Source organism: Condylura cristata, unplaced genomic scaffold (assembly GCF_000260355.1).
Source record: "Condylura cristata isolate star-nosed mole 26May11 unplaced genomic scaffold, ConCri1.0 scaffold00001, whole genome shotgun sequence".
NCBI lineage: Eukaryota > Metazoa > Chordata > Mammalia > Eulipotyphla > Talpidae > Condylura > Condylura cristata.
Genome location: NW_004567102.1, coordinates 49700625 through 49716096, shown reverse-complemented (window position 1 = coordinate 49716096; position 15472 = coordinate 49700625). Strand labels below are relative to the sequence as shown.

Sequence of the window (15472 nt, the reverse complement as noted above, 5' to 3'; positions counted from 1 at the left end):
TTTAAAAGAAATAAGAACCTTACCCAAAATCAATTAAGTAATATGAGCACAGTACAAATGAGGGTTTATTGAACATGTGATAATGTGCTCTACTGCATGCGAATTAATCCAGAAATGTTTTCAATTCTTAAGGGATTTATTTTTTTAATGTCATTCATTTGTTTGCGTGATGACTGAGTCTTTGGGTTTAAGTTGTTGGGTTTTTTTCTTTGCACATTGCTAGAATCATGTGCCACAGTATATAATAATAAGGCTCAGTAAGTTGGAGTATATAGTAAAGGAGGCCACATTCTCACAGCCTTTTGCATGCTATCACATAATTGAGTCCATGATTTTTCTATCTCTTTTGGTATATCTAGTACTGAAAGAATTATCTTATTCCCATAATTTTGTGTAAAAGAAGAGAATTATAGTGATCATCTTTTGTTGCTAATATATGGCCCTTTAAAAACTGGTCTTTTCTTCACCTGTTCTTAAAGTATCTTTAATACTCTTGATTAAGTACTTTGCGTGGATAGGCTACTTGGTCCTCCATGGCACTCTGGAGAATAGAATTCTTAATTTACATTACAAGAGGAGGAAACTGAGAAGATATAAAACACAGGTGGAAGAGCGCAAGGAACTGAGATGATGGTGGAGGGAAGGCTGTGGGGATTACATCTGATTTAAAACATATAAAAATAAAAAATTATATAAAAAAGATGAACAGTGATATAAAGTATATATAAATAAATTATTGAAAAATAAAAACAAAGTGTTTCCTACATAGAAAAAAAAGGAAGAAACTGTGACTCAGAATGTTATTTGCCTACAGAGTCAAAACTAATGAATTATAGTGATTTTAACTCGAAAAGAAGTATTTTGCTATTTAGGTGCAAAAGACTCATTAAAACATGTTAGTGATCTCTTCTAGGACAGTGTTTTATAAACTGACCCATGGAGCTATATCAGACATTACCATGGATCTAAGTCAGCAAGCAGTAGGGCTGGGTGAACACTCTCAGTCCTACAGCAACCAAAGCTGCCTGCTTTCCCCTGGGTTGTTGGGTTTCTGCATAAAATTTTGTGTGAAGAAAAATCCTATACCTATGTTATAGGGTTTATTCAAGAGAACATTTAAAACTAGAGGTTGACTCAGGAGGCCCAGCTTTTGTAGTTTTTTAATTCTTCCCAATGATTTGATGGTCAGCCAGATTTGTATAACATGAAACTAGACAGATGTCTTTATTATGTATGAGGCAACACCCTAAAGGTGATATGAGGCGTGCCCAGTCTCAGTATCAGAATTGGAAGTCAGCTTGCCTACTCCCAGTTGGTATTTCAGGGGGGCCTGAACTGTCAGTGTATAGTTGGTGCTGTGGTCTAGTGTCTCATTCAAGCACGTGTGTGTGCAGACAGACACCTCCGTCTGTGTGCAGGCATCGTTTTGTGACCATAGGTTATCGTTGTTTTAAGTTCATAATTTTTACTAATGACTTATGTGACTAAATACAAATTTCCTTTCTCTTTCTTTTGCTGTGTGTGTGTGTACACATATATATATATATGTTTATATATATATATGTACATATACACACAGACACATATAGCTTCTGTGGTAGTTTTTCTAGTTAAACAATATTTGAATATTTTTTTCAAGTCAAAATTGCTCATTTTAAAGTAAATGCTATTAAGAATTCAATTTGGTTTCATTAGCCTGTTGGTGATAATACAAAATCATGTATTATATTTTACATTTTTATCTTCTTTATAATACTCGGACTTTTACAATAAATATGAGAAATGAAATTGTGTGACATTCTCTATATTGATTCATATATAATCTCTTCAGATTTAAAACCTAACTCTTAAAGTGACCTGAATCCCTTCTCTGCCTAAAAACAATATCTCTGATATTGTTTCTAGCCTTTCCTTGATTCACAAACCTGAAGTACTTATGAATAACTGTCCTTATGATTACAAAATAAATTAAAATAATTAGACTTAAAAATGGCAGTGTGGACATTCTCTGATATAATGATGTGTATGCTTCAAAATTGCCATGGTTAAGAATTGCAAAGAAGGGCTAAAAACTGTCCAGATGGAAAAACTGAGGATATTTTCATTTATAGATGTTTCATACAGAGAAAAGAAATTGTGTGATTGCTGGACTAGATTTTAGATTGGAGAAAGAAAATAATTGGGATGGTTAATAAAACTTGAAACAATTCTCAGTATTAATTTTTTATTTTGATAAGTATACTATGATTATATAAAAGAAACATATTAGAAAACATCTTTACTAGAAGGTACACCCAAAAACTGAAAGGATAAAAGGCTCACTGTTCCTAATTTACTCTCAGATGATTCAGAAAATAAGTATATACACACATGATGATAAAGGCATGTATAAGAATTGATTAATCTGAGCGAAGGAAAGTCATTGTACTATTTTTATAACTTTTCTCTAAGTGTGAAATTACATAAAAACCAAAGTCTTCCCCCAAAATGTGCCCTGTATGATAGCATTTATGTAGAGCTAGTTCACTTGAGTACTGTCTTAAATGTCTGCCTAACTTTAAAGCATCAAGCTAATTTTGTTTTTAATCCTGAGTGGGTGAAGTGTGGAGTAACATTTTTCTCCTGAGTCATTTGCTTTGTAGTGACATATTTCTTATTCCCGAGTACTAAATTCTAGATTTCCATTTTGAAACACAAAGACATATTTACCAAAAACATGTTTTACTTTAGTAACATCACCAAGTGTTTCCTTCCTACTATTAGAAAAACAAACATCTGCTGATTTTTCACTGCTCCTTTTTGTTAGTTGCGATATTGCCAAAATGTCCATTTTTGCTATCTTATTATTTTTGGCAGCATGAATTTAGGTGAGAGCATTTCTCCTTCTTGGTTTATTAATAACAAAGGCAGTCTCGATGGGCTTATACAGTTGCATGGTAGAGCTAGCCATCAAGAGTACCTCTCAAAACATTCATTTTGGCAGTATTCTACCAGCCACAAAATTATCCAAGCTCTGAAAACATGTATTGACCCAGCTAGGCACTGGGGTACAGTGATAGATAAGAAATCTTTAGTTCCTAGCTCCAAGGGAACTGCTATCCCATTCTAAGAATCCTTCAGGTCACTTCTGTGTTGTTGGGGAAAGTTGAAAAGCAAAAGAGATAACTTAAACAGTGAAATGTTTGGACAAATGTAGATAGTGACAAACTATACTTAAAACCTAAGGTATTGTGCTGAGGAATATGATGGTTCTGTACCCACTTTTAGTTACAGATTTAACAGTGACCCCAATATAAACCAGAGAGTCAGTGTTGCCTGTTTAGGTTTCCGATAAGGTGATTGGGTTTGTTACACTAAGTGCTGGAAGAGTGCTTATGTGCCCAACTTCATTTACCTTCTGTATGTCTCATCAGCTCTGTCTGTCCTATTGTGTAACATGGTTGGTTCTTTGCCTGTCAGACACACAATGCTTACATGGATTTCGTGTTCTATTGTATTTCGCCCTCTATTTAAATATGCTTTTGGTACAGTTTTTGGACTTCGAGTTGTGACTTTCTTCTTTCTTCTACTGTGCTTCAGAGTATCCAAAGGTTACTCTGGTTTAAGGAAAAACTACAGATAAGGAACTTCTACACCACTGCTCTTTCATTTTTTGACTCAGTGCTAAGTAGGAGGGAGATTCTGAGAATATTAAAATATTTCAAAGAAATATAAGAATATGAAGAAAACTATACCGGAAATGTTTTCAAATATTCTAAGAAAGATTTAATACAGTAAAACCTTGACAGTGTAGAACTTGCAAAGAATGAATCATTCCATATCTTAGGGTTTATCCATTTGAACTTTAAAATCTTCTCGAAGTACTAAAACCGTGCCTTTTATTAATATAGTATTCTGTAGATAACTTAGTCTTTTTTTTAATAGATGATTCATCAGTATGAAAATCAATCATTGTATTACGTTGTGATCCTAATTGTGTAAAAAGTATAGATGCTAAAAAGATTGGCAGAAAAATCAAAACAAAGCATTTTTGAAGTTGGTGGTATTATGAGGTAACTTTTCTCCAAAATTGTTTTAAATCATGACAGTGATCCAAAGGTTTATTTGGAATTTTTATTTGGTCACCTGTGGGATTGATAATAATGTTCAATTTTTATTTTGACACTTTTATCAATTCTCTTATCAAAGAGGATGCTTTGTGTCCTCGCTTTGTCAAGCTGTTGACCATCACCTCCCAGGACTGTGCTGCCTCTAAGAGGAAGCTGAAGTATTTCTTTAAAAGGGCCTCTTGTCTCAGGTGCCAGCCAGGCCATTATCACCATACATCATCAGCCCACTTTGCTGGGACATTAGAGCACTCGGATGCACAAGTCATCTTCATCAGAGCAGAAAGGAATAAGTTTTCATAGTTCTAGGAATTCCCAGTTTGTCTTCTACCCCCAGGAAGCTGAAAGAGACAAACCTGAAAAGCTGAAGAAAGCAAAAATTGTTCTAAATGAGTGATAACAAAGTTTTTGGGACCTCAATATTTTGTTTTGTTTCAGAAGAGGGATTTCGTTTTGCTTTCTTTGCTTTCCTACAACAATCAGGGATGCTTCGGTTTACTTGTAAAATCATCAGTGCAGCATACCAATCCTAAAAGACACAAAATCAACTTCAGCTTAATTTGCAATAAATTTTGAATTGAAAAGTATGAATTGCACCCTCTTTTAATTATCGAATGAATGGGTGTTGACAAAATCAATCAGGTTTCATGACTAAAACAGGAATACCTGAGTCAGATTTGTAGTTTCTTCTCATTAGTGTTTTAACTCTTATTCTAATGCCTTTAGGGCTTTCAGCTACATAGTTGAACAATTTTACTGAAAATTAACCTACAGCTATTTTATTAAATATCTTCCAAATACCTATCTTGATGATTTGTAATCACTTTTTCAATGTTTTTATATTTTCAATGTGTTGACCTACTTCATGTACCTGTTGTTTTTAATAACCCTGTAGCACAGTTTTTAATGTGTTACTAAAATAAATTCTGGTCAGTGGGTACAGTGGGCTGTTTTCTCCACTATAGTTTCATTAACGTCAATCTTAGGTAAGCACAGTAATTAAGAAAGAATGAATACTTTCACATATAGCAACAGAATTTTTTTTATCAGAATTCATTGTAACCCTCAGGTTTCTGTTTTGTGTGATACATATTGCGACATGTGAACTTTCTCCATGTCCACATTTCCTGCTCAGGAGACAGTCCAGGTTTGACCTGTTAAAGCTATAAAATCCACTTAATTTGCTAAGGATTCTCAAAGGGCAATGGGCTGTTTTCTCATTAGCTATTTTGACTCACTGATTATGGTCGGATTTCTTTTTTGGAATAGATGGGGAGAAGAAGAATCAAGTGATGATTCATGGAATTGAGCCAATGTTGGAAACACCTCTGCAGTGGCTGAGTGAACACCTGAGCTACCCCGATAATTTCCTTCATATTAGTATTGTCCCGCAGCCAACAGATTGAAGGGTCCACTATTTGCCTGAATGGAATCACCCTTCCACAGGATTTACCAGAGCATGTCACCCTTCTGCTTCAGTCAGGTTTGGTGGAAGCCATCTGACCAGAAACACTGCTGCAAGCCAAACAGGAAAAAGATCCCATGTCAGATAAGGGCACTTGGCTGGTCGTAGCCTGCATCACCACTGCTTTCCTCCACTGCCGTCATTAAACCTCAGCTGCGACATGAAAGACTTCACAGGACCACTGCAAGTCTTCTGTTTTCTTGTAAAATATAATGAAGCCGAAACCTTCGGCCTAAGAAGAAAATGGAAATATGTGCCACTCGATTTGTATTTCTGATTAACAAATAAACAGGGGTATTTCCTAAGGTGACCATGGTTGAACTTTAGCTCGAGGGAGTGGAAACATTGGTTTAATTTTCAAGAGAATTAGACTTAAGAAAGTAAAAGAGAAATTCTGTTATCAATAACTTGCAGTAATTTTTTGTAAAAGATCAAATTACAGTAAACCCATCTTTCCTTAAAGAAAATTTCCTATGTTTACAGTCTGTCTATTGGTATGCAAACAATCTTGTAACTTTGATAATGAACAGTAAGAGATTTTTAAATAAAGCCTCTAAGTATGTTTTGTCATTTAATAACACATACAATTTTGTCACTTTTCCAGTACTTTCTGACTCACAGTAGATCACTGTTTTTACTCTGTGACCATTCAGGCTGGTTGCCCCTGGCATGGAATGGGTGGAGGGCACAGGGTAACTTGTCTCAGGAGCTGTCGTAAAGTCTTTTTGCTGCCAACTTTTAAATCTGTGTTCCGTACATGCTAAAGGCATTAATAATGTTACCATTTCTTTGCTGTTTTATCACTGTAAACCTGTCAAACCATAGTATGTTAGGCATCTGTGAGAGATAATTGTGTATTTTTGGGAAAAACCCTTTCCTTTCCAAGCTAGTGTTTTTCTCTGGCTCCAGTTCTAGCACTTCACTGTGGTGGCCCCTGGCGGCCAGTCTTTGAAGTCTAAAGATTACCAGTCTCCTGACTGCTGTAGCTTTTCCTGAACTTTACCAAAAATATTCCGAGATTACTGGAGCTCTCATTCAATCTAAGGAAATTTCCGCCACACTGTATTACCATGCCGCTGGGACTCGGCCAGCTGCAAGTATTTGTGCATCCACCTGGGTTTCTTGTGTGCCGCTTGCTGTCCAGTGGAACATCAGTCACTTGCATCTGCTGACAGACATAGTCTCATACAACAATGGTTTAGATTCCAAAATAAAAATGAATGTGATTCTTATAAAAATCATGAATGCTGAAGTGAAATCCTGTTATTGCTCACTTCTTCCTTCTTCCTTTTGTGATTTTCACTGACTAATGGCAGATTGATTGGCAGGACAAGGTTAAAGTTAATGAAAGATCAAATTATCGGGGATGGAAAATAGAAGAATCAAGAGGAAAGACATAAGGTGCCAGAGTGATCAGAAAAAAACAGAAGCAAGTAGCATGTAATTGGCTAATGTCAATGAAATGAAAAGTGCCGTTTTAGTAAAGGCAGGGGGAAAAAGTGTATCTGGGTTACTAAAGTTTAAAAAACCCACTGACTTGTATTTTTCAAGAGATTGATCTGAATATGATTGCTCACATTAAAAGTGTTTATTCGTCTATTCAGTTTGGGGATTTTCCCCCTTGATGTTTTGACAGACCTAGTGAGCTTCAGTGAGTGAAAGGATCAAAATGCCAGGGAGTGTAGCTGTGAATACGAAAGTGTGTTAAGAACAGTAAGCCATCGTAGTTTTCCACAGACAAGACCTGAGTGAGGCCTCTGAGTGGGCTCCATTGAGCCAAGCTTTACTTCCAGGTTCGAAAGTCAGTTTTATCAAGCCATTGCCCATTTTCACATAATTGTTCATTGTTACACCAGCATCCTAACTGTGTTTGTCTAGTCCCACGTAAGTCTTTCTCTGATACCCAGAGGAAGGATAAAAACAGAAATTAGTGCTAGCTTAAATATCTATTTTTGTTTCTTTTTGTTTGAATATTTAAATTTTATGGTTTATTAAAAAATTAAATAAATAATGTGTCTGTCCTTTTTTTCCAGATGTTAGAAATGAGTTTTATATATAACAGGTTCTCACTCAAGGACTCATGAAAATTTTCAGAGTCTTACACCCATCATAAAAGTTTTCCAAAGTCATAAAAGATACAGGATGAAGGAGAACATGTGAATGAAAATTAGAACACCATAAATTGCAGTATGCTTGTTTTAACTCATCCTTGGAAGTGCGCCCCCTCCCCCCAAAATTAAAATCTGTTTTTAAATATTTGACATTGTTAACTAGGAAGGAATAAATTTAGCTTAACCTTGTCCTTCATGATGTTACTGTTCATATGGATGACCTAAGTTCTGACCGTGGATAGAGTTGAGCTGGTAAGCACCTTGCACCTTATCCCCAAGTAATTGGCTCAGAGTTAGACAGATGGACCTACCTACCACCTCTACAGAAGCATGTGGAGACCACATCCCACTCTGTGAGATGAACCCATGAATAGACTCATCTCATTCTGTGTAGCCCCTGAACCCATGAATGAACTCGTCTCATTCTGTGTAGCCCCTGAAATGAACATTTGCTAAGAGAACAATATATAGGATTTGATACTGTGACAGTAGCATAGCGGTTACCTTTCTGAGGTTTTTATTTTATTTTATTTTACGGCTTAATTTTTATAGGTTACTTCCTTTCAGTCTTCAGAAATTTAGTTTTAAGTGGATCATGCTGAAAAACAACAGTCTCACTTTTTATTTATCGTGCTATAATATTTAGGTCTGAGGTGAGTTGAGTTTCCTGTTAGATGTGTCAACATAGTAGAAGTAGAGGTTGAGAATCTTGGAGTACGGTGGGGGCAGAAATCAAGTGTGACAGACAGTATTTGCAGGTTTTCTCCGCTATTTGGAATTAGAACCTTTCTATTTGGTAGGTTATTTTGGGGTTCTGAGAACCTTGAAAAAATTCTGTATAAACTAAGGGTAAAAGTATTCTCAGTTCCAAAATCAACCTATCAAATCATATCAAATAGGAACACTACTTTTGAATAGCAGGGAAACCTATATAGTCAGTCCCATTCATTAGCCAATCACTGGATGAAATAAATCAAAATACTTGTCTCTTTTTTTCAGATAATTTTTTTTCTAAAGTTTTTTCAGATAATTTGAGGTCAAATGACATTTGTAAAAATGCATTTACTATATAGCTTTATATGACAAAAAGTACTTTAAGTTCTTTCAAGTGTGCATTCTAAGTTTGATTCTTTGTACTTAGCAATTGCAATAATACTATAGGCTTTAGTAATCAAAATAATAGTATTTATAAAGATAAGTCTCAATTTTTAGATCCTTTAGGTAGCTTGTAAAATTTCCAGTTTTTAGACAAGTAAGGTGATCAAGTATGACAATGATCAAGTAAGGTGAAGACAAGTATGAAGACTTAGGAATGTCAGCATGCTTTGACACACCAAGGGATTGTTCTTAAAGTGATTCATTTGGCTTTCTGCTCTCTTCCCCACCCCCACACAACCAAGCTTTTTCCTCTGGTTTCCCTGGTTCTTAATGGAGTATCTCACTCCACTGGTGCTTTCCAAAAGTGTGTGAAAAGGAGAAAAAATAAACTCATGATTATTTAATGACACTTTGAAATCTGTGTTATATTGTGTTATAAAAATAGGAAGGACCTTGATGTTTAGAAATCAGTATACAAAGAGCAGTCTGTTCAGGTTTGCATTGCTAAAGACTTGCTTACTCAAATCGGCTACTTTCAGTAACAACCTTGCATCAGTCCACACTCATGTTAGCTGCGTAGACCACAGCACAGATCTTCTGTTTCAACATCACTCTAATTTCAGCAGCCCCTTAGGTGGGGGCTATTCTCATCTAGCATCTGGTGGTATTTATTAATTCTGACCTTTTCATAAATGAGTAGTTTGTGTCTTGCTTTTTGCCTCTAGACTTCACTTCTGAAAATGTAATACATTTTTAACTAGGGAAATGTTTTAAACCTATGAGCACGGTTATTCAAATTAAGGTAGACAATCATGTCCATGAAAAGCTTGAAAAAATATTTGGGTTTCAGTCTTACTTTGAGTGGAAGAGGGTATTTGCTTCACATATTACTTAGTAGATATTGATGATTTTTTTTCCTTTATAACACTGTGGTTTCTAATAAGCATCTGTGTGGTATTTGTTTCTTACAATAAACATAAATTCCATAAGAACAGAGAGCAGGTCTGCTTGGCTGAATATTATATACCCAGGACCTGTATCTAAATAAAGGTTTAGAGAAAGCTGTTTGTTGTATCTCCCTCTTAGAGTTCAAAGCATACTGCTATTTTGTCCAGTATTCCCCAGACTTCCTGAATTCTGGTTCTCCCCTACCTCTCGTACTGTCTCATATTAAACTAGTTTTGAGAAATGTACATTGTTATTAAATCCCAGTGACCTAGAGTTTGTAGATAAGACTTACTGCTGCTTTTTTGACAACTCTATTTGAAAGAAGCTTTCAAGCTTCTGACTCCAAAATATCTTGCGCCTGTTTGTTCTCTCCTATAGGTATGCCCCGACTTTGTCAGTCTCACTCTTGAAATTAGTTTACCACCTGCATACTGAGTATCTCACACCTGTGAAGCTATGTGCAGCAGACAGTACTTTAGAATCCATAATGCCAATCTTGGGTGGGTAGGCTGGCTGTTCAGCACTGCTGAAATTTGGATATATTCAGAGTTAGAGCTAGTAAAAGATGGGACTAAAATTCTGTTTACAAAATACCCATTCCAGTGTGACAACTAAGGCAGTGGTCAATGGATTAGAAAAACACCTCAATCCTTTGAAATGAGAGTAAACAGGAATCAAAGATGAATAATTGTTCTCTAGGACCAAAGCTGGGCCAGAGAGCCATGGACTGAATGTGGCCTTATAAAAAAATAATCGCTCAAAAGCCCCCAGTGAAATCTTTATAGCCAAGCAGAGGGACATGCTTCCAGGCTGGGGGTTTTCTGGGCCAGGAGTACATGCCATAGCATTTCTGATCTGTCAGGAGTTATGGACTGGGTTGGGATCTTCTGCCATTTTGAATTGCACAGTTTCTTAAATGACATTGCAGAAGGCTTGCATTTATAACTGAGTATTGATGTTATTGTTACTCAAAACTGTTACCTTATCGCATTCTTTTCCAGAGACAGTAATTCAGTGTCCTATCTATTGTGTCTGATCTATTTTGTGCCTATGGCCAACCAAGTTTCATCGCCTGGCCAACTGGCGTTTTTCTGGATATATCATCTCAGCCCCTTCTACGAATTTGCTTATCCTAGTATCTGTATTTCTTATAGCTCCTTTTGTCTTGGCTTTGAAATTATCAGGTATTATGAAATGTGACTTACATTGTTATCTCTGATGTGCTTGAATGATGCTAATACTCATATGTAACAGAAAAGTTACTGATGATCTCTGGAAGTCATCAGTTGGAGCCCACATTTGATGAAGGACAGCCATGTCCTGAGGGCAAGAGCGGGGAGAATATGATAGATACACTTAGATATGAAATCTGTATCTAGATAAGTAGAGAGGTAGGTAGATCATATAAAAGCAAATTAGAGAGAACCTAAATTATTTTTGAAGTACACCATGCATAAAATGTTAATGTGAAAAAAAAACTGAAATGCTACGTAGTTTGTGATTCACAATGGTCCAGGTCAGATGTATAGTGAATATCCTTTATTCTAGCGAGAGCAAAGCCCACAGTCTTAAAAGAAAACATTTAATAACAGTTCTAATGCCATCTCTGTGTTAGACACATTCCTCTAGATTTTATAAAATTCCATATGAAACTCATCTACTCAAACATTTATTCAACAAAAATAGGGAATGGATGTTCTGGGAGGGTAAGACATGGTCTCGGAACTTAGAGGACCCCTAAAGAAAAGACAAAACAAAATAACCATATGGTTTAGTTGGAAATTGTAGTGAGAAAGGTATAAAATACTATGAGAAAATAGAGCTGAGAAAACAATTTATTTTGAACTAACTAGATGGTATCTTGCTTAACCTCTCAGAAGCATTTGACAGTTGATCACACCTTCTCTCTTGAAACACTTTCTTCACTGGACACCACACCCTGTTGGTTTTCCTTCTACCTCAGCCCCTTTCTCGGTTTCCTTTGATGATTCTTTCTTATCCTCCTGCCCCCTGAATGTTGAAATTTCCCAGGGCACAGGCTTTGGTCCTTTTTCCTAGCTACACTCAACTCATTCCGGGGCCTTTGCCACCACTCACGTGTCATCTCCCCTGAGCTCCAAACTTGTACCCAACCACTCACCTGGCAGCCAGCTTAGGTGACAAAACAACTGTTCCAACTTCATGTGGTCAAAACAGATGTTTGCCTTTCCCCTCAAACCTGTACCTCTCCCACTCTTTCCCATCCTAATAAGCCCCAAGGCCTGTTATCTTCAATCCCTGACCTAGTTATCTAATTCCCCCTTCTCTTCACGTCCACATCTACTCCATCAGCAAGTTCAAATGAGTCTACTTAAGATGCACCCTGAATAGAGCTACTTCTCAACCACATCCACTTCTACCACCCACAGCTAAGCTCACATCACCTCACTGGGCTGTGGTAGCCTCGCAGCTAGTCTCCCTGATTCCATTCTTGTTCTCCTTCAATCTTGAAGATAGAGAGTCCTTAAAACATCATGCCCATTCCTTGATTAAATGTTCTGGTATCCTTTCATCCCACCCCAAATACATATGAGCTCCCTCCCAGGTTCTGTTTGATCTGGCCGCTGCTTTTGACCTCATCACACTCTGCCTTTGCTATTTTATTTTGTCCAAACTAGTCTCCTTGACCCTCCTGTAGCTTGAACACATCAAGATCATTCTTCAAGACCTCTGTATATACATCCATCTGCCACATACGTGCTGTGTAAGAGCTCAGTCACTGTTCCCACTCCGGCACCAGTTTAAGTCCTTTGCAAGTATTAACTCATTTAATTTCAGAACTACATGAGTTATTTCCTACTATCCCCCTGGGGAAACTGAGGCATGAGACAGTTAGTCAACTCATAGCATCATGAAGTGAGTAAGAGAGCCGGGATTTACATCTAGACAGAATAGGGCCCAGGGGCCACACTCCTACCCACTTCCTGCAGTTGCCTTGGCTTACGTTTGCTGTCACGCAGAATGTCAGCTCCACAACAGTAGGCACATTGGTCTCATTACTCCCACACCTCTTACAGTGCCCAACATATCACAGGGCCTTATTAAGTATTTGTTGAATGCATAAGTTTCTCTAGCTTCTGAGTAAGTGAGGGGAAGCTTCATTGAAGAAGACAGTCTGGAACTCAAAGAAAGGGAAATTCTTAGGAAAAAAAAACTGAGAAAAAAGGGAAGGAAAGTGAATGACAGGTAAACAAGTAAGTAAAGCAAAATGAATAAAAGCACCAAGCAAAAGTTGTCCAATTGGGCTAGAACCTAAATCATTTACAGGAGAGAAGGAAAGACAACACAGAAAAGATGTTCTGTTCTGATAAGACTATTGAAAACTTTGAGTCCCGAGCAAAGGAGATGAGGTTTATCCGGTGTGCAGTAAAAACCACGGGACACTCTTAGTAGGTTCTATGTTCAGAGCAACCCTTGAGACGATGGCTCAGGAGCAGCGTGCAGAAAGGATTTAGGGCAGGTGGTTTGGGAGACCAAAGGGAAAGAAGTAGCAGTCACCAAGCCACAAATATCTCAGCTATCAGAGTGGCTTCAGAAATGGAATTCTTACCACCACTTGCCCCTTCAATTCCTTTATCTACCCAGCAGCCAGAAGAACATTTAAAAGTAGTTCAGGCCCTGCAATATCTTGATTTATTATGGGACACACACACACATATTTGGTCTTCATCTCCACTTCTGGTGCTAAGTTCCTTGGAATTTAATAAGTGGTGAGAGGACAAAGCTATCTTTTGTTGTGTTAATGAGGTGACTTCTGGACCTCACTTGGCTGAAGGTGGACTAACTTGGAGAAACTAACAGGTGATTAGAGGCTTGCTTGAATCACAGCACCCTCACAGCACCCTGCCCTTGACCTCCAGGGAGGGGAGAAGGTGGACCAATACTAATGAATGAAACCCCCCCAAAACCTCAAAAAGTTGGGGCTGAGATTCTGCACGGCTAAACTTGTGAAGTTTGGGGGGAATGGAGTGACTGGAGAGGCCAGGAAGCACTGCACCCCACTGCACGCCTTGTACAGGCATCTTCCAGCAGACTCACTGTGTTACATGCTTTCATAATAAAATGATAATCAAGTAAAGTGTTGCCCTGTATTCTGTGAGCCTCTTTAGTAAAGTGAATCTCTACGCAGGGAATCCCCCGTATAGAGTCAGTTGGTCAGAAGGCTCTGTAACTACCTGGCCTTGGCATCCACACCTGAGGTGGGTGTGGCGGGCAGCCTCATGCCGTATCTGGGCAGAGAATGTGCGAACTGAGCCACAGGTCACCGCTGGTGTCCATGTTGCTTGTGGGTAGTGTAGAGAACCTCCAATACACACACACAGTGGAATTGGTACAAGAACTATTTCCCCTTCTGCATGAAATCTTTTCATGGTTTCCATTGTTTTTAGGGCACTACAAAATCCTTATCATGATAGAGGGGTTCGTAAGATCTGGATACTCCCCTGCCAGATCTGTTCCTAAGTGCTCTTCTTTTATAGCTGCTACAGTCATGCAACTATACTATACCTCATTCATGATTTTTTTTTTTAAACAAACTCTTACCTCTATTATTCCTTCTCCCAGGAATGTCTCCCCTCTCCTACCACTCTCGGTGGCTTGCTAATTCTACTCATCCTTTCTCTTGATTTCTCAGGACTTCCTAACTGATTGTTCCCTTCCGGGTAGGAGTGCCAGATGCAGCAAATAAAAGCGGGCCATTTAGTTAAAGTTGAATGTCAGATAAATGATTTTTACTTTATAGGAAAATATATCCTATGCAGTATTTGAAGCAAATTCTGCTTAAATTATTTGTTCTTTATCTGAAATCCAACTCTATTGAACGTCCTGTATTTTATCTGGAAATACTTCTTCCTGAGCTAGATTTGGTAATACTCTTTTCTAACTCATTGTCTCTTTTCTCCAGCATTTATCTCACTTGTATTACTTGTTCAATATCTGTAAGGCCTTAAGGGCAGCAATGGGTTTGCCTTGTTCACCACACATAGCATGTCTCAATAGACATTTATTAGAGTAATGAAAACAATACGAGACTATTGTTCAGTGCTGGAGAGGGGTCAGCGCTGAAGATACTGGCTGGCAAGTTTCTGCATGGAGGTGACCTTTGAAGCAGGAGATGTGAGGAGAGGAGAGGAGAGAATGCACAGCAGAGGGGTGCAGTAGAAAGAAGAGACCTTGGGGGAAACCCATACTTGGGTGGCAGAAAAGAGGAAGAAGGGCAGATGCCAGAGAAATTAATGCTAAAGAAAGAATTCACAGGTGGCAGAGGGATCTCGGGAAGTGAGTGTGTCCTTTGGATTTGACCGTGAAATACTTGGGACCTTCACGAGGGCTGATTTGGGCTTGGTCGTTATCAGGCTGCTGATTAGTCTTGAGCAGCCCCTCTAGTGACTGTAAAGGGAATGATTGCTTCTGGCTAGGTATAAAGAAAATGTGTGTGCATATGTGTTCTGTACCTAAGGCAGACTTAAAAAGTATTTATTGGTGAAAGGGAGGGAACTGGGAGAAAAGAAGGCTGCTCGTCCTGGGGTGAAGGGGTCTACAGGTCTAGTGAGGGTTCAGCAAAGAGGAAGGATGTTTCACTGGAAAGGAGGAGAGCGGGGACAATGTCGGCTGCAGTCATTTCTGATAAGCGTGACTCTGGTCTCTAAAAGGTCACGTTTTCCTTGTTCCTTGTTCCATTATTGTTATATGTAAAGATCACATCT

The 15472-nt window shown here is 38.0% G+C and overlaps 1 protein-coding gene across 1 annotated transcript in view; it reads left to right on the top strand.

The window, feature by feature from the left end:
• Positions 1-6151, top strand: part of ATG5 (autophagy related 5) — a 96196-nt gene extending 90045 nt beyond the window's left edge. Inside the window, exon 8 of the mRNA XM_012723484.1 lies at positions 5376-6151. Coding sequence (XP_012578938.1) covers positions 5376-5512 — 137 coding nt within the window. The 3' untranslated portion in view covers positions 5513-6151. The remainder of the gene's footprint in view (positions 1-5375) is intronic.
• Positions 6152-15472: the final 9321 nt, after the last annotated feature.